At 36.5% G+C, this 21,166-nt stretch overlaps 1 protein-coding gene across 1 annotated transcript in view; it reads right to left on the bottom strand.

Annotated features, from left to right (window-relative positions):
* Positions 1–20,800, bottom strand: part of LOC113816168 (carbohydrate sulfotransferase 1) — a 22,066-nt gene extending 1,266 nt beyond the window's left edge. The window contains exons 1-7 of the mRNA XM_070126882.1: positions 20,686–20,800; positions 14,828–14,915; positions 7,955–8,049; positions 6,407–6,495; positions 2,784–2,930; positions 2,290–2,488; positions 1,944–2,123 (exon numbers count right to left, since the gene is read on the bottom strand). Of these exons, the coding sequence (XP_069982983.1) occupies positions 1,944–2,123; positions 2,290–2,488; positions 2,784–2,930; positions 6,407–6,495; positions 7,955–8,049; positions 14,828–14,915; positions 20,686–20,729 (842 nt within the window). The 5' untranslated portion in view covers positions 20,730–20,800. The remainder of the gene's footprint in view (positions 1–1,943; positions 2,124–2,289; positions 2,489–2,783; positions 2,931–6,406; positions 6,496–7,954; positions 8,050–14,827; positions 14,916–20,685) is intronic.
* Between the last annotated feature and the right edge of the window lie 366 nt (positions 20,801–21,166).

Raw genomic sequence — 21,166 nt, 5'->3', positions numbered from 1 at the left:
GTTGATAGATTTTTAGATCTACCTTTCATTTCTTCGAGGATTGATATGCAAATAAGCAGCTGATCTTTGCAATCATAGCTTCTACGTTCACAACATTTTTGTGCATTAATTTGTAATCTATTGTTCCCGAGGAAAGTGTAAGTTCTCACCGTAATAATGAATTTCAAGATTCTTTGCAGCAATGGCATGTTATCAGTCGTTAGATATTTAGGGTTTGCCTGTGATCTGTTTCTATGGTGGGGGCTAGCACATTCATTTGTTTACAATATTAATCATTAACCATTAAGTATCCCTTCTGTGGTTCAATGGTGCGTTGATCAGGGTGCTTGATGATGTAACTGTGCTTTTGCAAGATTTCCATGCAAACCGGTCAACTGCTTGCTCCAGGAAGTAGCAGTTCTGTCGCATCTTGCAGCCTGGCAGTGGCTAGTTTTATTGATTGCTCTGGCTGTTTCGTCGGCCGTTATATCGGTCCATTTCCTTTATGCAACATGCGTTCATGTTTTTCTAGATCACTGAGCAACTTGGCATTTCTATTATGTTGATTCTCTTCCTAGATCTTATTCCAAAACCGTTCATCTTCAGTGATGGAATGGGGATGTGATTTTTTTCTCAATCAGGTCTAGATATATTGTGTCATTTACCCCTTGCAAGAAAAAACAACGAAGGGAAGAACGAGGAAACACACGAATATGTTCTTCCCTTTTGTTATTCTACTTGTCCTTTTTCATGAATCAAACACGAAGAAAACGACTAAAATATCTGACCTGTTTTTGTTTTGTTTTTCTCTCTCCTTCAGATCGGCGCGGTCCTGTTTTGTGAATTATTTCTATATATGGTTTTTATCTTATACGCATCAACTTTATTGAGTTATCAATTTACGCAATTCACCACGCGTTTAACAAGCAGTGTGCTTATAACAACAATTTTACGAATTCATTTTATTTAGCGATGAATTAGTTTAAAGAATTATTGCTTTGTTTTTTATGGTCACTGGGAATGACGCTTAAAGAATCATTGGTTTATTTTGAAAATTGGATAATTAATTTTGTTTTTAATGCCTTCAAAGACATCTAAACATCTGAACTCACGCCAGTAATAAATAATATTAATAGTGCAAAGAACAATATCACAATATTATTATTTCCAACATTATTTTCATCATTTTTGTTAATATCATTATTATTTTTGTCTGTTGTTATTATTGTTACCAGCATTAGTATTAGTATTAATAATCAGTATCATTACCATTACCAAAGCATTATTTTTATTATTGCCATTATGATTATTATTATCAATATTATTATCATTATTATCACTATTGTTTCTATTGTCATTATCATCATGATTATTAATATCAATATTTTTCATTATTATTAATACCTTTATCATTACTATTATTATCTTTATTTTCATCATCATCATTATTATCTACATTTATATTAATAATTTTGTATACTTATTATTATTATTATTACTATTATTATTACAATCATTATCATCATTATTGCTACTACTACTACTACTACCTTATAATTATCATCATCGTAATCATTGATATATTTTTTTACATTGCTATTATCATAACCCCCTATTAATATAACTTTTATATTTCTGATATCTTAATTATGTTATTATTATCATTAGCAATAGTAGTAGTATCATTTTCACTATCACTATCACTATTATTATTATTGTAATCATTATCACTATCATTATGATTATCATTAATGTTTTTGTTATCATCATCCTAGTTACTTTTATGGTAATTAGTATTATTATTATCATAGTAGTAGTAGTTTTATTATCATCATTATCTTTCTTATCAACCTTAACTACTTTTATAATCAATAAACAAATTAAGATGTTCAATTAAACAGGAAGAAAAAGAAGAAGAAAAATCAACGAAAACAAAGAGCAAAGGAGAGGCAAAATAATAATACCTGAAGGACTCGGGGAACTTCCTCCTGAAGACCGTCGCCGTGATGTAGTCCCTGATCAGGTCCTCGCAAAGCGTCTCAGGGTCGTCGCAGTCCTTCTTCCCAGGACACCACTCCCTGTGCCGACGAGACTGCAAGGTGCCCCGAGGATCCCGCACCAGATACAGCAGCCGCACGCCCAACCTGCGAACGCAACGCACGATTAAGACGTGTTGGTAACATGTCCAGTCAGCTGATGATTTCAATCCAGAAAAAGAGAGTAAACAAAGGCCTACGACGCATCACACGATTTAGACATGTCCAGTCAGCTGATTTCTATCCACGAGAAGAGAGTAAACAAAAGGCCTACTTCTTGTCCTCCAGCAGTTCCTCCGTGAGATTGAGCCTGAGTCGGACCGTCTTGAGGGACTGGAAGGGGAAGAGGCTGCAGAAGGGCGACAGGAACTCCGGCTTCCAGCACAGGTCGGAGGACGTCTTACACCTTCCCCAGAGGAATTTGTTGTGACTGAAGAGCCAAGGGTGCGATGGACCGTACCTGAGATAGTGCTCTGGGGAAGGGCGAGGCGCTGGCTTAGTGCTCTCTCTCTCTCTCTCTCTCTCTCTCTCTCTCTCTCTCTCTCTCTCTCTCTCTCTCTCTCTCTCTCTCTCTCTCTCTCTTTCTCTCTCTCTCTCTCTCTCTCTCTCTCTCTCTTTCTCTCTCTATCTTCCCACTCCTCCATTCCTTGGCTCTCCCGTCTTCTCTCCTCCTCCACTTCCCCCTCCCACCCCCCAAAAATTGAAAAATATATATATATAATAAGCCATTTCAACCCTCCCGCTTTCCCCCTCCCAACGAGGACTCACCCATTTCGCTATAATCGCAGTCGAGAAGGTGCCTCAGGTTCCGCACCGCCTGGGCCGCCTCCTCCCCGTGGCGGATCTGCTTGATGCCGAAGTCCAAGAGGGGCTCGTAGTGGTAGAAGGTCCCCGGGTGGCTGAGCAGAATATCCCCTGTGGGAGGAAGGGAGATCGTGTATATTCTTCTAAGGCTTTGTCTTCCTATTTAGCATCTCTCTATTAATACATTTGTATATTTATTTATCTTTCCATTTGTCTGTATGTTTTATATGTCTGTCTATGAATGCATACACACATGAGAATGATAGCATTTTTAATAATTAACTAAATAGATAGGGAGGACTTCAATGGAAGGATAAGTGAGAACAGATTAAAGGTTTTTGAATTGTAGACGTAAAAATTCCACGAATGGAAAACTGTTACTTTTGATATTAAATAGACTTATAACGATAGTAATAATACACACACACACACACACACACACACACACACACACACACACACACACACATATATATATATATATATATATATATATATATATATATATATATATATATATATATATATATATATATATATATGTATGTATGTATGTATGTATATATAAAACACACGAATATGCCGAAGGCCTTTTCGCTATTGCTTCGTCAGGGAATATATGACAAGAGTTCAGTTCAGTTAGTCATGCTTCGCCCGGGCCTTTTCTCTGGAGTGGCCCGGCATATATGACAGGAGGTGCATGGAGGAGTATCTATACAAACGATAGGTGGTCAGGTCACGTCGGTAATCAGGTGAGCGACGACCTTGGATAGTTCGTGGCTCCCCGTAGCGGTGTTGATGTTGTTAGTTGTATGAATGAACGCCGCTTCTACCATCTTCCTTTGTCGTGGGGCCAGACCGTGCTTCATGATGGAGGCCTGGGACCACTTCGGGAGGTGACCATCGACGTCTACGTGAACAACGAAGGCGCTTCTCGTGTCGTGGCGTCGGAGGGCGCTGCGGTGTTGGCTGATTCGTTGTTCGTGCAGTCTTCGTGACGTCTCGCCTATGTAGACTCTATCACAACCATCACATGGTATGCTGTACACCTGGCTGCGGGGTCTGTTGTGGTTTGACCTCTTTTCTCTCACGATATTTCCGATCTTCTTGCCTGAAGACGTAGCTGTCGTAGCCAGACCACGTTTCTTCCCACGATGCTTCGGTAGTGGTCAGCCTCGAGGGTCTCCATGAACAGCTGGGCAAGGACTGCTGAAAGAGGTGAACCCATCGCAAGTCCTTGGATCTGTTCATACTCGCGTCCTCTGAATTCGAACGGGCCAAACTCCACGCAGAGACGGATGAGTCTGATGTATTCGTCTATTCGCAGTGGTAGCTCGTCCTCGTCCATTCTTGCCAATGTTCATTCTGCAGCTTTGATGGCCCCGTCGATCGGTACGTTCGTAAACAGGGACTTGACATCGAAGCTGACGAGCTTTTTGCACTTCATGTCGGTACCTTGCAGTTTGGCCATCATGCCGGAGGTGTTCGGTAGATGGCAACCGCTGATGGAGTTTAAGGCGGCAGATAGAGGCGCTGCGAGTTTCTTCGCTAAACGGTGTGGAACTCTCCCAGTCCCGTTGGTGATGGGTCTCACGGGGTTTCCTTCCTTGTGGGTCTTGATGCTTCCACGGATCGTCGGTATGCGTGGCGTCTCCTCGAACAGGTGAAGCATGGACTTTCCCTTCTCAGAACCTCTCAGGACCTTCCTTGCTGCTTCGTTGAATTCTAGGGATCTTGCCTCTTCTGTTCTATTCTATTCTCTTCTCTCCTTTCCTCTATCTATCTATCTATCTTTCTCTCTCTCTCTCTCTCTCTCTCTCTCTCTCTCTCTCTCTCTCTCTATCTATCTATCTATCTATCTATCTATCTCTCTCTCTCTCTCTCTCTCTCTCTCTCTTTCGGATTGTCTGTAAGTAAAAACCTCTGAGAGCAGTATTTCCATCTTTGAGACATAATCTGTGTTATCAGTAATAACGACACCGCCTCCCTTATCAGCCGGAGCACCACCTTCCCCACAGACTCGTCCTCGAGCTTAGAAAAGAGGACGAGGCACAGAAGGCGAGACACAAGAGGATATTAGAGGAAGCCTGTACCAACAGTGGGTGGTCTGAAGTGGTGCGTGATGACCTGATAATTAAGCTGTCACACAAACCTCTCACAGACACTGAGAGCCAAGCCTTGTCTTTAGGATTATAATTCGAGACCGGTGCCCTTAGGAAAGGCATGGCTGACCGCATCGATTCCAACCACCGCAGGAATCCCTCCGCAATAGAAAGAGGATTCCTGCAGAGTGTTGTGACCTGTGCAGTCGCCAGCGCCAAAGGTCGTGAGCCTGCCATTCCTGCTTGGTACACCAGGGCCCTGCAGGAACTTGGCAGAGACGGATCCATCGTCGTCGCTCCAGCTGATAAGGGAGGCGGTGTCGTAATTATTGATAACACGGATTATGTCTTTAAGACGGAAATACTGCTCTCGGACTTTTCTACTTACAGACAAGCCGAAAGAGAGAGAGAGAGAAAGAGGTAGATAGATTGATAGATAGAGAAGAGGAGAGGAGAGAAGAGAATAGAGTAGAAGAGGCAAGATCCGTAGAATTCAACGAAGCAGCAAGGAAGGTCCTGAGAGGTTCTGAGAAGGGAAAGTCCATGCTTCACCTGCATTTATATATATATATATATATATATATATATATATATATATATATATATATATATATGTGTGTGTGTGTGTGTGTGTGTGTGTGTGTGTGTGTGTGTGTGCATATATATATATATATATATATATATATATATATATATATATATATATATATATATATATATATATATATGTATGTATGTATGTATGTATATACATACATATATATACATATATATATATATATATATATATATATATATATATATACATATATATATATATATATATATATATATATACACACACATATATATATATATGTGTGTGTGTATACATATAAACGCAATTATGTGTGAATACGTATACTTATATGTATATATGTGTATATATGCTTATGCATATATACATATATATATATATATATATATATATATATATACATATATATATTATATATATATAAATATATATATATATACATATATATATATATATATATATGTATATATACCAGACTCACCCATGAAATGAATTACCAGATTTACACAAGGAAGTGAAATAGCAGTCTTGCCCAGGAAGGAGAAGGCCATAAACGGAATACCACAAATACCACACCTTTGAATGGGAAACCGAGAAATTAAATACAGGAACTAGATCCAAGGAAATTAAATGTGAACAACATCACTGAACGGCTAAAAGATAAGTACCAGACATCCGTGAAAGATTTAAATAAAAGATGCATCCTTAAGTGATATATACCACGCTCACCCAAGAGCGAGGAAAATCCCAATACCTCAAGAAAGCTGAATACCACACATACCCGCGATGGATGAATACCACACTCACCCATGACAGAGTAATAACACACTTATTCATAAATGAAAACAATTACTATACCATCGAAACGACTAAACAATCCCCCATGAAAAAGAATTGCCAAAACTCACCCATAAAAGTGGAACCAGACCTCCAGGTAGTGACAATGAGGTTCCGAACGGGTTGGCCTCCTTCCTCTAGCACAAGGTCCTTCAATTTGCTAGAAGGAGTGATCTTGTTAGCATCCTAGGTAATTTCAGGTCAACGGGCTGTAAACTACTTGAAATAGGTCAAGAAGTACACTGGGTAAGGATATTGCTGCCAGAGGAAAGAAGTTTTGAGGAAAATGGGTCTTTCAACGTCCTTTCATACAAAGCTTTTGGGGAAAGCAATAAGTTCGTTATTTTAACGATTTCTCGTCAGACGAGTCCTGGCTTTGCTCTATGGAACAGGTAAGCTGAGTGCTGGCATTTAAAATCACATTTTACCCTCATATAATAGATTTTGATGCTTGATATTGTATTAACGTAATAGTTAAATCCCTTTGTATTGATCTATGATAATCAGACAGGTCCTGGCCTTCCTCCATGTTACAGAGGAGAAATGGTGGAGAATGTGGCGAGAACAGCACGCTATAATGCCTTGTCGCTAAGGACATATTTGTTACTTATTTAGAAATTGTAATGGACCATGGATACAGTATATATTTCTTATGTTTATTAAAATGTCTTTGATTCATAAGTAGTAGCGAAAGAGAGGGTGTATAGACTTAACCTTAGATATGAATTAATTTATTTGAGAATATTGGTTATGTTTATTGCTACGATTTACAAATGGATATGCCATTTGTTAATTGATTGTTTATTGAATAAAATATTAAGGGTTAAAGATGTTTTTCTGACCGGTGTAATAAGAGGCACACTCAACATTGGAATGAATTAATTCCCACACCCACGAGCCTTAAAGACATTAAAGCTAGGCCGCCCACAAAACTTTAACCATACAGTAAATGAAGTAAGAATAGGCATACATTTAAATAAAATTGGCATATGAAGAACACACTAATATTACAACAGTACAAAATTAGAAATAGAATAAATAGTTTAAATTCAAATATGAAAAATTCTTGTACTACACACACACACACACACACACACACACACACACACACACACACACACACACACACACATATATATATATATATATATATATATATATATATATATATATATATATATATTCTGTAAATACATATATATGTGTGTGTATCTGTACGTATGTGTATATATATATATATATATATATATATATATATATATATATATATATATATATATATATATATATATATATATATAATATATATATATATATATATGTTTGTGTATGTGTGTGTGTGTGAATATACATATATATGCAAATGCATGGATGTGTGGGTGTGGGTGTGGGTGTAGGAGTCGTCAGCCTACTTATAGAAGATCAAGAGATAAACTCAAATAGTGTTTTCCTGCGCTGGTGATCAACTCAGATACGTTATAACTGAATACATTAATAAATGTGCAACTCAAATACCAAAAGATAGTAGCAATAAGATAAGCAGACGAAAGGGTTACAGTGAGATCAATTTGAATATATAACATCAAAATTACATCAAATCTGGTGATTTACTTACATACCTAACGTTTAACTTAGAGTGAAAAACATAGCCTTTCATGTGGTTTTCGATGACCTCTCTCTGCTCTGCTAACACGCCGTCGATCTTTGGGTTCGTCTTGTAAAAGAGAAAAAGGGACAGAATCACAAACATGCATATTTATAGCTTACATGTGTTACAGGAGTTAACAGAGCATCTGAATCGTACATCTAATAGTAAATTAGTTCTGCTGCTATATGAAATAACAGCAGAATTAATAAAGAAAAGCGGGCACATGGAGTCACGTTTTACAACAAACTGTGTGCATAAAATTGGAATGGAAAAAATGGCCAGAAGACTGGGCCAATGTCGTGTTTCTCCTGATCCCAAAAAAAGGAGAAATTAATTAATGTAATAACAGAACAATTGCACTTATAAACCATAGTAGCAAAATTCTCTTTAAAAACTATAGCAAGAAGGTTTAAGAACAAAGAAGAAATCTCAGAAGAACAAGCATGTTTTAAGCCAGGAAGAGGAACAAGAAACCAAATTCTTAATTTAAAAATGGTTATAGACAAAAACAGAGAAAGTGGCTAAGATCTGTATATTTGTTTCATAGATTACAAAAAAGCATTCGACACAGAGGTTCATATTACTCTCTAGAACGCCATGAAGATATGAGCTTCCCTATGCACGCCATAAAACTGCTAAAAGTGCTCTATGATCAACAAAAGGCGACTATTCGAATGACATACGGAATGACCGTTTGGCTTACAACAGCACAGAATCAGAATCAAATAATTCATTTAACTAAATACAATACATTAACAAAAATACAACATATTACACTAGGGGTATGGCTGAGCCCTCTAGGAGCGAAACTCCCTTAGGAAGGCCCCTTGAACTATTAATCATTGAAAACAAGAAAGAGGAATCGAGACATAATGTAAGTAAATAAGTAAACTAATAATACAATTACTGAATGACATTGTGCATAATGATATTAGAGGAAATTTCAGGCAGTAATAGCATAAGAGACATACATTATATGTATAGATATAAATATACACACATACGCATACACACATACCTACATACACATACACTCATATACATACTCATATATGAACATATATGCATATATAGGGGGGAGTGAGAGATAGTGAGGTGAAGTGAGTGAAATGGTGAGTGGGAGAGAGAAAGAGAGTGAAAGGAAGAAAAAAAGACGGATAGAGAGAGAGAGTCACAGAGAGAAAGAGAGAGTGGTGGAAGGAGTGATTGAGAGAGTGAATGAAAAAATAAAGATAGAGAGAAATAGAGAGGGAGAGAAAAAGAGGGAGAAGAGAGAGAGAGAAAGAAAGAAGAAAGAAAGAAAGAACTCCTGGAGTTATATAGCATTATAACTGCACATTTCTTTACAAATATAAACGTTTCTTTCTATAAACATATACGTAAGGCAGCTGAATGAAATAGAAATTTGCAAATTCACTGATGTTAGCAACTTTTCCTTTTCCTACCTAATCTATCGAGAAGGAGCTAATAGAACAAATAAAGTGACTTAATTTTCTTTCTTCAAAGTCAGACTAAAAAAGAAAAAAATCTTTATCACAGAACATTCACTCAGTGCAAAATCACACTAGGGATACAGTGAATGCCGCCCCCTTCTTTCTTTCTATCTCTTCCCCCTCTTTTTCTCTCCCTCTCCCTTCCCTCTCTTTCTCTCCCTTCCTTCCTCCCCCCTCTCTCTTTCTTTCAATATCTTACTCATCTTTTCATCTATCTCTTTACCTCTATCTTTATTATTTACACTCACTCTCTCAATCACTCCTTCCTCTTTATTTCTATCTCTCTATCTGTCTTTTTTTCTTCTTCCTTTCACTCTCTCTCTTTCTCCTTCTCTCTCTCTTCTTCCCTCCCTTCCTTTCTCTCTATCCCTCTCTATCGTTTTAGCCTTATTTCTCGTATCGATACATTGGAATTGGTTACGCAACATGATTTTTTCACTCACTTCCTTTCACTATCTCTCACTCCCCCCTCTTTTTTATTCGCTATCTATCCCGCCGCTCTCTCTCTCTTTCTCACTCTATCCGTCTTTCTTTCACTCACTCTCTCAATCACTCCCCACTCCTTCTCTCTCTCGCTTTCTCTCCCTCTCTTCTCTCTCTCTCTCTCTCTCTCTCTCTCTCTCTCTCTCTCTCTCTCTCTCTCTCTCTCTCTCTCTCTCTCTCTCTCTCTCTCTCCTTCCCTCCCTCCCTTACTCTTTCTTTCTCTCTACCCCTCTCTCTCACTACCTATCTCTGTCTCTACCGCCCCCCCCCCTTTTATTTATTTATTTTTCTCTCTCTCTCTCTCTTTATTCCTCCCTCTTCGCCTCACACTACCTCTCTCTATCTCTGCCTCCCCCTCCCATCTCTTTCTTTCTCTTTCCCCTCTCACAACCTCTGTCTGTCTCTGCCTCCCATTTTTCTATCCTCTCTCTTTCTCACTATACCTCTTGCTCGTCTCTTTCTGTCCCACCGTCCCTCCACTCGTCTCCCTCTCGCTCCCTCTCTCCATCGTTGCCTCTCCCCCACCTTCCTTTTCCCTCTCTATCTCTCCCCCCCCCTCTCTCTTTCTCTCCCTCTCTCTCTTTCTCTCCCTCTCTTTCTCTCCCTCTCTCTCTTTCTCTCCCTCTCTCTTTCTCTTCCTTCCTTCCTCCCTCCCTCTCTGCCTGTCACTCCCTCCCCTCACTCCCACTCTCTTCCACTCTCCTATTCGTTATCTAACTCATTCTCTCGCTCTCTGACTAGCCTTCTCCTCCCATTCTCTTTCTTTCTCTTTCTCTCCTTTATGGCCAATGGATGGCCATAAAGGAACGGCGGTTGACCTCTCTTACTGAACGCATTTAGTTTTACGATCCTGTCGGTTGTAATAATGCAGTTGTTGTTACTGTGGTGTAGAACTCATCAAAATATCCACGGATAATCTTGAAAAAACACTTTTTACAGTGCATCAGTCATCCAAATCAAATATTGGTAAATCAGGTTCATTATTTTCTTACAATAAAGTATCGATGATGCTGTATCGGCGATACATGTATTGGTACCGCTTTAACTGTCTTCGAAGAATCAATGTATCGGAATCGTTTTAGCCAAATTTCTCGTATCGATACATTGGTATCGCCTTAGACAATTCTGTGTATCTATGCCCATCACTGGATATAACGCAGCATGATTTCTACTTATTGAAACACTGGTTTCGGCGAAAAGAAAAATCTCATTTCATTAGTTCGTTTAGCTGCTACTAGATGGTGTAGCTCCGAGAAGCAGTTGATACATTCTCAACGAATTTGCATATTTCTGTTTGATTTAGCTGTCATTCATAGTTGTTTGAAGTATGAGGCGTTTTCTATGTTCAAGAAATCATGCAAATATCATTGTTAATTATCATGTTTAAATAAGGGGGAAACGCCCCCCATAGGTGTTGCCATTTCAAAAAACAATTCCAAAAAGTCACATTTGAAAAGTATTCCACTACAAAGCCAACGGCCACTAATACTGTGTGTTTTGCAATCACTTATTTGAAGAGAAGGCAATATGAAATGGCGTACTTCGTTTCTAAAAATAGATACTATCATACTTATTGGTTATTTCTATTCGACCAATTGCGCTCAGTCTTACAAACAACCTAGGATTTTCGCCCCGTTCATAGAAATGCTATTTACTCGATGTTTACATCGTACTGGTTGCCAGATGTATGAAAGTGGGTTTCCAGCATGTGTACCGAAATATAATTCCGCAACTGTACATCATCAAGGAGAGTATTCCAGAGAGATGGGCCTTGATACAATATATATGATTTAGATTGATCAGACTGCTTGAATGGAACATCTAGCTTATCATTGCCTCTTAGGGGATATATGTCGTTCTGTGATAAAACATGTCATTACTTTGGGAATTTAGACTTAATATCAAAGAGTGCAGAGCAGTAAGTGTTAATTTCCTTTATTTTTAAAATTCCGAGATTTAGGAAGACTTCGTGAGTGTGATCATTTCTTCTAAGACCTAAGATACTACGCACAATTCTTTTTTGAGTTATATGTAGAGGTTTAAGTGAGGTAGAGCATGTAGCTCCCCAATTGGTTTGCCCATAAATAAAATGGTATACTAATGTGTAGTATAATTGATGCAAGGCTTTCATGAGTAATATTTGCGCAGTTGATGAAGAAGTCCACAAAGTTTATTTAGTTTAGATACTACATTGCCTGTGTGTTTTCCAATTTAATTGAGAATCAATGTGAATCCCAAGGAACTTAATATGAATAACCCTTTTGATTGGGACATTTGCGACAGTGACATGAGGTAAAACAGGAGGCATGATTTATGCTTGTTTAGAGTCATTCATCTTCTTATGTTTGCCATTACACTGTTTGTGGTGTTGATTAAATCTATAATGGCGTGCCCCGAGGCTTAACAGCAAGTATCATCAGCATAGAGAGTGAAGCTCAGACAGCTCGTATTGACAATATCAGTGATGTAAAGAAGGAACAGAATAGGTCCCAAAATGGAGCCCTGTGGGACGCCATGAGCGATAGTTCCTTTAGAGGAATTGCAGTTATTGAAAACTACATACTGTGTGCGGTTTGACAGATTCGAATTAAACCAATTATGTACACTCCCTTTTATACCATAATGCTATAATTTTTCCAAAAGAATTCGATGGTTGACAATATCGAATGTTTTGGAAAGGTCTAAGAATGTAGCAACAGTAAATTTACGACCATCAAAAAAAAAAATCGTTTTATTTGTGAAGTCTTAAACCGCTAATTCAGATGATTTGCTCTTCAAGAAACCATACTGGCAATTGTTGATTATATCATTTTCATAAAGAAAATCAGTTAATCTAATGGACATGATTTTTTCAAAGATTTTGCTAAAAGCTGTTAGTATGGAAATTGGACGACAGTTATTAAGGCAATGGGATCCAGTCTTGAACATGGGATGAACTCTGGCAGTCTTGAGTTTCGTGGGAAATACTCCCATACTAAATTATATAGTAATTACATGTTTCAGGGCCTTAAGGATGCAAGGAAGTATTTTCTTAATAATGTTGATGGGAATGCAGTCGTCCCCTGGAGAGGAAGTTTTAAGGCCATTAACAACATTGATGATGTCTCTGTCTGTTATCGGTGTCAGGCTCATGGTGCTGTTGGAGGGTCCGAGAAATTCTTTAAAGTCTCCTTCCACATTAGGGGTTAATCGTGATAGATTTTTGCCTATGTTTGTAAAATATTTGTTGAATTCATCTGTAATGACGTTAAGGTCATTGATTTATTTTTCATCTATTTGTACTTTGTCGGATTTTTGTTTCTTATTTCTATGAAGAACATCGTTTAGAATTTGCCATGTCTTCTTAGTATCACCTGCACTTTGATTAAGCTTCATTTTGTAATGATCTGCCTTTACCTTCCGAATTGCTTGTTTTAAGCAGTTGCGTAGAGACCGAAATTATTTCACATGTAATGTATGGTTTCTTAAAGGACTCTGATTTTATTAACTTACATTTTAATGGGAAAAATCTTTCAAAGGAGGGGATAAGAAGATTAACGTCGGGAGTGTGAGAGGCAAACACGAGGTCCCAACATACTTCAGTAAGGTGACTTAAAATTGGTTATATTGGTGTTTTCTCGGTTTTAAGTTCATTATGTTATAATTCTAGGTTAAAAGTACTAAAAACAGGGAGTTAGACAAGGATGCATCTTGTCCCCTCATCTGTTTAACATCTATTCTGAAACAATAACGAGATAAGTTTTAAAGAATATATTAAAGGAAGCGTAAAACTTGATGGAATAATAATCACGGAACTTAAGGTATGCCGATGTCGTAGTACTGATGGCTGGCAGTGTGGAAGAGCTGCAGAAGCTGGTGGATGCAGCGAGAGAAACGAAAAGGTAGGTTTATTCCTTAATGCAAAGAAAGCGAAAGTAATGAAAATCCAAAAAAAAGTCATCAAAACAAGAAGATACGCACATAAAAATAAACAGAAACTGGCGAAAATGTTTAAAAAAAAAAAATCACTTATTTAGGAGCTGTCTTCACGGATGACTATGACGACTCCGCAGAAATTAAAAGAAGACTCGCAATAGCCAAGAATGCCACAATTGTCCTAACATATGGAAAAAAAAAAAACAAAGGCATCTCAAATAAAACGAAGAAAAAAATGTGAAACACTTTGGCATTCCTCATTGCGCTCTATGGATCCGAATGTTGGACACAAGAAAACGGATGAAAAGAGAATCGAGAGTTTCGAATTTATGGTGTTATAGGAGCTTACTGATAACCATTTGGAGAGAGAGAAAACAAAGCAAGAAGTACTGAAAAAACAGCCTAATTAACGTCATGAATAAAAGAAAATTGGATTTTATTGGTCATGTCTTGAAAAGCGACTCCTTGGAGAAGGTACTTTTGACAGGAATGGTGATGGGCAAAAGAGAGCGAGAGAGGTAGAGGTAGACAACAAGGAAGTTTGCGGACTGACAATGGTGGCAGCGGAGATAGCGACACATGACAGGGTGAAGCGGAGCAAAGTCTATATAAGTACTGAGAAGTACTTATATAGACCTTGAAGCGGAGGAGGCTGGTTAAGAGGGCCACGCAACTTCGAAAGACCGAATAGGCCTTACTGATGATGGTATTTATATATATAGCTTGTATCTATGCATATATATGAAAATATAGAAATATAGATATCTGTATAAATATATATGTATGTATGTATACATATGCATATACATATATATAAATATATACGTATACTCATTTATATACACATACACCGTATACATATACAAATACACATATGGAAACAAACACGTGTATTTGTGTATATATATACATAAACATATGCTCATATACGAGTTTTACATGCATGAACTTACCGGTGTCCTAATGGTGTCAGCATTTTGGGTCACGTCCCTTGTCACCATGAACAGCAGCGTCAGCAACAGGAGCAGAACAAGGCACTTTCTGTTTGTGTGTATGTGTGCGTGCGTGTGTGTATGTGTGTGGGTGTGTATGTGTGTGTGCGTGTGTGTGTGTGTGTGTGTGTGTGTGTGCGTGCGCGCGCGCGCGCGCGCGTGTGTGTGTGTGTGTGTGTGTGTGCGTATGTGTGCGTGTGTGTGTGCGGAGAAGAAAAAAACGAAACACGTTAGTAATATTGCATAACTTGAATGATACTTTCGATAAGAACATCGAGTAATTATGTGTATTTTGCCGCTGATAATAACACAAACCAAGTTATTGTTACTGTTATAACTGTCGTGCTTGTTATTCCTACTAAGAAGGGTGTTATCACCGCCAAGGAGGTTATGTTTACGGACGTCACCTGTGGACTTGAGAAAGGTGATTTTGATGCAAATTTTCGAGTGTGATTACGATTGCGTCAGTGACACTATTGCCTTGGTGGAGGTATGCGCTCTCTGAGTGCTTCTAGTTGATGCTGTGATTACCACAATTTAAGAAAGCAAAACAAATTTGATGAAAATCTTTTCATCTACCTCTCCCTTTCTTTCTTTCTTTCTTTCTCTCTCTTTCGCTCTTTCTTTCTTTATCTCTCTATCTACATCTCTTTCTTTCTTTCTTCTATTGATCTACCTCCCTCTGTCTCTCTGTCTCCCTCTCGTTCTTTCTTTCTTTCTTTCTTTCTTTCTCTCTCTCTCTCTCTCTCTCTCTCTCTCTCTCTCTCTCTCTCTCTCTCTCTCTCTCTCTCTCTCTCTCACTCTCTCTCGCTCTTTCTTTCTTTCTTTCTTCTAGTTATCTACCTCCCTCTCTCTCTCTCTCTCTCTCTCTCTCTCTCTCTCTCTCTCTCTCTCTCTCTCTCTCTCTCTCTCTCTCTCTCTCTCTCTCTCTCTCTTTCTTTCTTTCTCTCTCCCTCCCTCCCTCCCTCCCTTTCTCCCTCCCTGTATATATATATATATACATATATATATATATATATATATATATATATATATGTATATATATATATATATATATATGTATATATATATATATATATATATATATATATATATGTGTGTGTGTGTGTGTATATATATATATAATGCAACTATATATATGTATAAGTATATATATATATATATATATATATATATATATATATATATATATATATATGCAACTATATATATGTATAAGTATATATATATATATATATATATATATATATGTATATATGTATATATCCATATATATATAAACATACATACATTCATATATATACATACACACATATTGAATCTATATATGTATATACATATATATATATATATATATATATATATATTATATATATATATATATATATATATATATATATATGTGTGTGTGTGTGTGTGTGTGTGTGTGTGTGTGTGTGTGTGTGTGTGTGTGTGTAGATAGATAGATATTATACATATATATATATAATATATATATGTATGTATGTATAATATCTATCTATCTATCTATCTACACACACACACACACACACACACACACACACACACACACACACACACATATATATATATATATATATATATATATATATATATATATATATATATATATATATATATATATATCCGAGGGTGAAACAAAGTTACAATCTTTAGGTCTTGACTTTGCTTTACCGTGAAAATCACCATCATTTGCTGACCACTTTCTAGCCTTTGAACGTCTTTGCCATACCGTTAAAATTGCCAAAATCTTGACAACTCTGAATCTGCCAAACTGAAAGTTTTTGAGAAAATTGCCAGTTTGGCAAATGAGACGTTCTATGACTTCAAAAGACACTGGTTACCATCTTTTAGCAAAGCCAAATACAAAGCTTTGAAATCTTTAAAGGATGATCCCAACATCATAATAACCAGACCTGACAAAGGAAAAGGTGTTGTGATATTGGAGAGAAATGAATGTCACTAAATTAAACATATTGCTATCAAACCATACAAAATTGAAAAAGTTATGAAATTAGCCCTTTTCTAAAATCATTCAATTAGAGGACAAACTTAAAAGAATGCTAGAATGTGTGAAAGATAGTGACAGCATTTCCTCTGATACATATAATCAACTCAGAGCATCTGGCTCTTCACCTGGAATGTTATATGGACTACCAAAAATTCATAAACCTGATGTGCCAATCATACCTATCTTGTCAGCTTTAAAAACATTTAACTATAATCTAGCTAAATTAGTGCCAATTCTCAACTGTGGCATTCGGGCACCCTCGCCTGGCACTAGCTGGCACTGAGCTGGCACGCGTTCTGGGGCATCTGGGTCGAGGTTAAGGAGGGTAAGAGGGAGAGGAGGGGAAAGAGGGAAAGGGAAGGGGTGAGGGGAGATGGAAAGGGGAAGTGATACCAATGAATACACTGTCCAAAATTCTTTTGATTTTCCAAAGCAGATGTCTACAATTAGTCTTGAAAACCATGTTATAATGGCTAGTTTTGACATACAGTCATTATTTGCAAACATGCTTTTGAAAGAAACAATGGATCTTTGTACAAACAGATTGTTTGAGAATACTGATAATGTGCATAACCTTATAAGAGACCAATTCAAGAAATTGTTAAAATTATCTGTGGAAGATTCAATTTTCATGTTCAACAATCAATTGTACTCCCAAACTGATGGTGTAGCAATGGGAAGCCCGCTAGGCCCAACTGTCGCAAACGCGTTTTATGCTATCACGAGAGTAAATGGTTAGCAGACTGCCCATCGCATTTTAAACCAATAATGTATAAAAGTTATTGTTGATGATGTATTACTATTGTTTAATGATGTTTCACATGTAAACATGTTTTTAGATTATGTCTTTTTTGGATATCAGGCTGGAACGTGATGATAAAACCTTTAAAACCTCCGTGTATAGAAAACCTACCTTCACTGGTGGTGGTTTAAATTATTTATCCTTTCTACCTATGATGTTTAAAATCAATGCTATCAGAACTTTGTTGTACAGATGTTTTCATATTTGTTCAGACTGGCATTCTATTAACAGAGTACTTCAATTCTTAGAAACCTTCTTTTTGAAAAACAGATTTCCAATGCGTTATCCAAAAACAAATGTTATTCTTAAATAAGATGCTCTGTCCAAGACCAATGAATTACAATGTCCCTCGGGATATCCGATACCTTAAACTACCATACTATGGACACACAAGCTTTGTCTTACGAAAACAACTACAGAAACTACTAAGCAACCATTTCCCACAAATCAATTTCAGAATGATCACAAATTCCAGATCTATTCGTTCGTTCTTTCCGACAAAAGACCCTTTCCCTAAGCATCTGTGCTCAAACATAGTGTACTCGTACAAATGTTCGAGCTGTAACGCTAGATATATAGTTCAACATCAAGGAATCTAAAGATGAGATATTGCGAGCACAAAGGAGTCTCTTATCGGACATAACGCCCGCTATTATCTCTCATGCACTCACTTTTCCGGGATCATTCACTTAAAACAAATCATGAAGTAAAACTCGAGGATTTTTCAATAATGAGAAAAACACCAGACATAATAGATTTAAGAATCTTAGAAGCATTACTGATCAAAGAAATAAAACCTGACAAATAATAATGAAAGCTCAGTTACTCTATATACACTGAAATAAGTTACACAGGTTACCCCTTACCCCCTCCACACACCCCCACTCCCCCACTCACAACGGACATCCAGACATTCAAACCTCCGCAAACTGCTGTCATGTCAACATGACAAAGACACATACTCCACACTACACATACGGAGAAAATACGTAAGCCCAATATCCCTTTCTTATGTCCTATGTTGGTAAGGTAATCAACTTGTGTTTTACATTTTTTGCTTTTACTATTATTTCCATTTTGTTTGTTTATTCCTATATGCCTTTGTAATTATATATTCAATATTAGTGTAGATAATTTGTATTTCTCTTACATACAGATTCTGATGATGTCCGAAAGCTCAATAAATAAATGAATATACGCATGACGTGGTTTCCTGCTGTCCTGATCCTCCTGTTTATTATTATTATTATTATTATTATTATTATTATTATTATTATTATTATTATTATCATTATTATTATATATATATATTTATTTATTTATTTATCTATCTATTTATTTATATGTGTGTGTGTGTGTGTGTGTGTGTGTGTGTGAATATATATAATGAACGAGCTTAACAAAGAACTGATGTTAGTACTCGCCTTGACTGAATATGTTGAATCAAAACGATTTCTTGAAGGAGAAACTTACATTGTCAAAGTTACCAAAGTCACAACCGACTGAGCCACTTAACAGGAAATGGTGAATGAAATTCCCATTCGCAGAGGTACAGACGGATGCCATTATTGCGAAAATAGGAAAAAAAAATCTTACTTCGACTCGTAAAAGTATGGAATTCAAGGCGATCAATAGCAAGGTCTATATAAGTACTTAAGTATATAAGTACTTATATAGACCTTGATCAATAGAAGGCACAAGAAATGGTAACCGGAATATTTGGAACAAAAACTGATGATGACGAAAGTCTAGTCGAGTGAGGCTATCATTAAACAAGACTAAACGTAGAAAGTAATTGTTTGAAATAATAAAAAAGGTGTTTTTAAATATCCTTCCTTTAGATATTTACAGATTTATTTAACGCCCATTTACATTTCCCTTGTAGTATAACAGTGAACATTGCTATGATGACCTTGAAGATAAAACGGATATAATGATAACATTTTAATTCATATTATTATTTTCATGACTATTATTGTCGTTGTTATCATTATTATCATTATTATTGTTATTATTATCATCATTATCATTAGTACTAATAACAGTAGCAACAGTATTGTTATTATTGTTGTTGTTGTTATTTATGGTAACAATGGTAATATCAAGGGCCGTTTTCCCTGAATCCCGGCATAAAAAGAAATAAATAAATAAAAATTAAAATTAAAAATTAAAAAAAACACACATGCTGTTACCAATGGGTTACGACGCACAACACCGTGTAGTGGCATTCTATGGCACTTGGGGGTGAATTCTCCCCTACGGTGCCTGAGACCAATGCCAGGATCATTGTTTCGTTAGTAGAAATAAGACTAGTATAAAAGATAATATATAAATATCTAAAAAAAAAAAAAAAAAAAAAAAAAAAAAAAAAACTATATATGGTACATAAAATGGTATATACATATCTAAAAAAAAAAAAAACATGAAAAATAAAACCCGTAGCGAAAGCAAAAAAAAAAAAAAAAAGGGATAAAGAAAAAGTAGATATGAATATATCTCTTCGATTCAGACTTCCCTTCCAAAAAAGCGAAATACTTTCTTGTAGAAAAGGTATGAATGGGAATAAATATCTTCGCAACACGATATATGTATTTAACCGGTTCATGCATTCCATGTATTTCTGACAAAGATATATTCGAAACCGGCAAAATATATTTTTTGTGATGTGGAGATATTCTATCTCATCCAGATCTTTTCTACGTGTCACAGTGAATACGAAATCCTTTTTATCCCTGACTCTCTTCAGTCTTTCCTCCAAAGAAAAATAATCTTATTTGAACACGTTTATATGAACAGTTCAGTTTGGGCTTTGCTCCAATAAAAATTAGTTTATTTTGAAGTGTTGCCCCTGTCGGTAAATGTCTTCGCTTTTAAGTTACATTAGGGAAGAAATATACCGAATTTCTCAGCAAATTGAACCGATTTTGATATGCAGCAAACCCTAGTCCGCCCAACATTACTTAGAAAGAATAAACAGCCATTTACCTGAACAAAGGACCTGCATATCGAGAGTGCGTACAAATCCCCATCTCTCGCTGTTCCCGCTTCTACAGCCAGAGCAACACTAACGTAAAACCTTATCTGATGATCCCTTTGTACTAGCTTCAGTCTCTATCGATCAAATTCCTTTATGATATTTAGAAAAAAATACATGTTCATACAGTTATGTACATTTCAAGGTCAGGTAAGGCATATGCTTCTGCGCTGTGCATATGACTTTTATTTTTATTTTAGTGTCGTATAGTCGGTATTGTTTTTATGATAGACTACTTCCAGAATTCAGGTAGGCCTCTTGTGAGTAAGGGTAATTCTTATCGCTGAGCCTCTTCAAAGACGTAGAGTTGTATGCGAAAACATACGTACAGAAAATATGTACATATATATATATATATATATATATATATATATATATATATATATATATATATATATATATATATATTCATTTATATATATATATACTCAT

Source organism: Penaeus vannamei, chromosome 11, assembly GCF_042767895.1.
Source record: "Penaeus vannamei isolate JL-2024 chromosome 11, ASM4276789v1, whole genome shotgun sequence".
Lineage (NCBI taxonomy): Eukaryota > Metazoa > Arthropoda > Malacostraca > Decapoda > Penaeidae > Penaeus > Penaeus vannamei.
The sequence above is the reverse complement of the archived record's forward strand: the minus strand, read 5'-3'. Positions and strand labels throughout refer to the sequence as shown.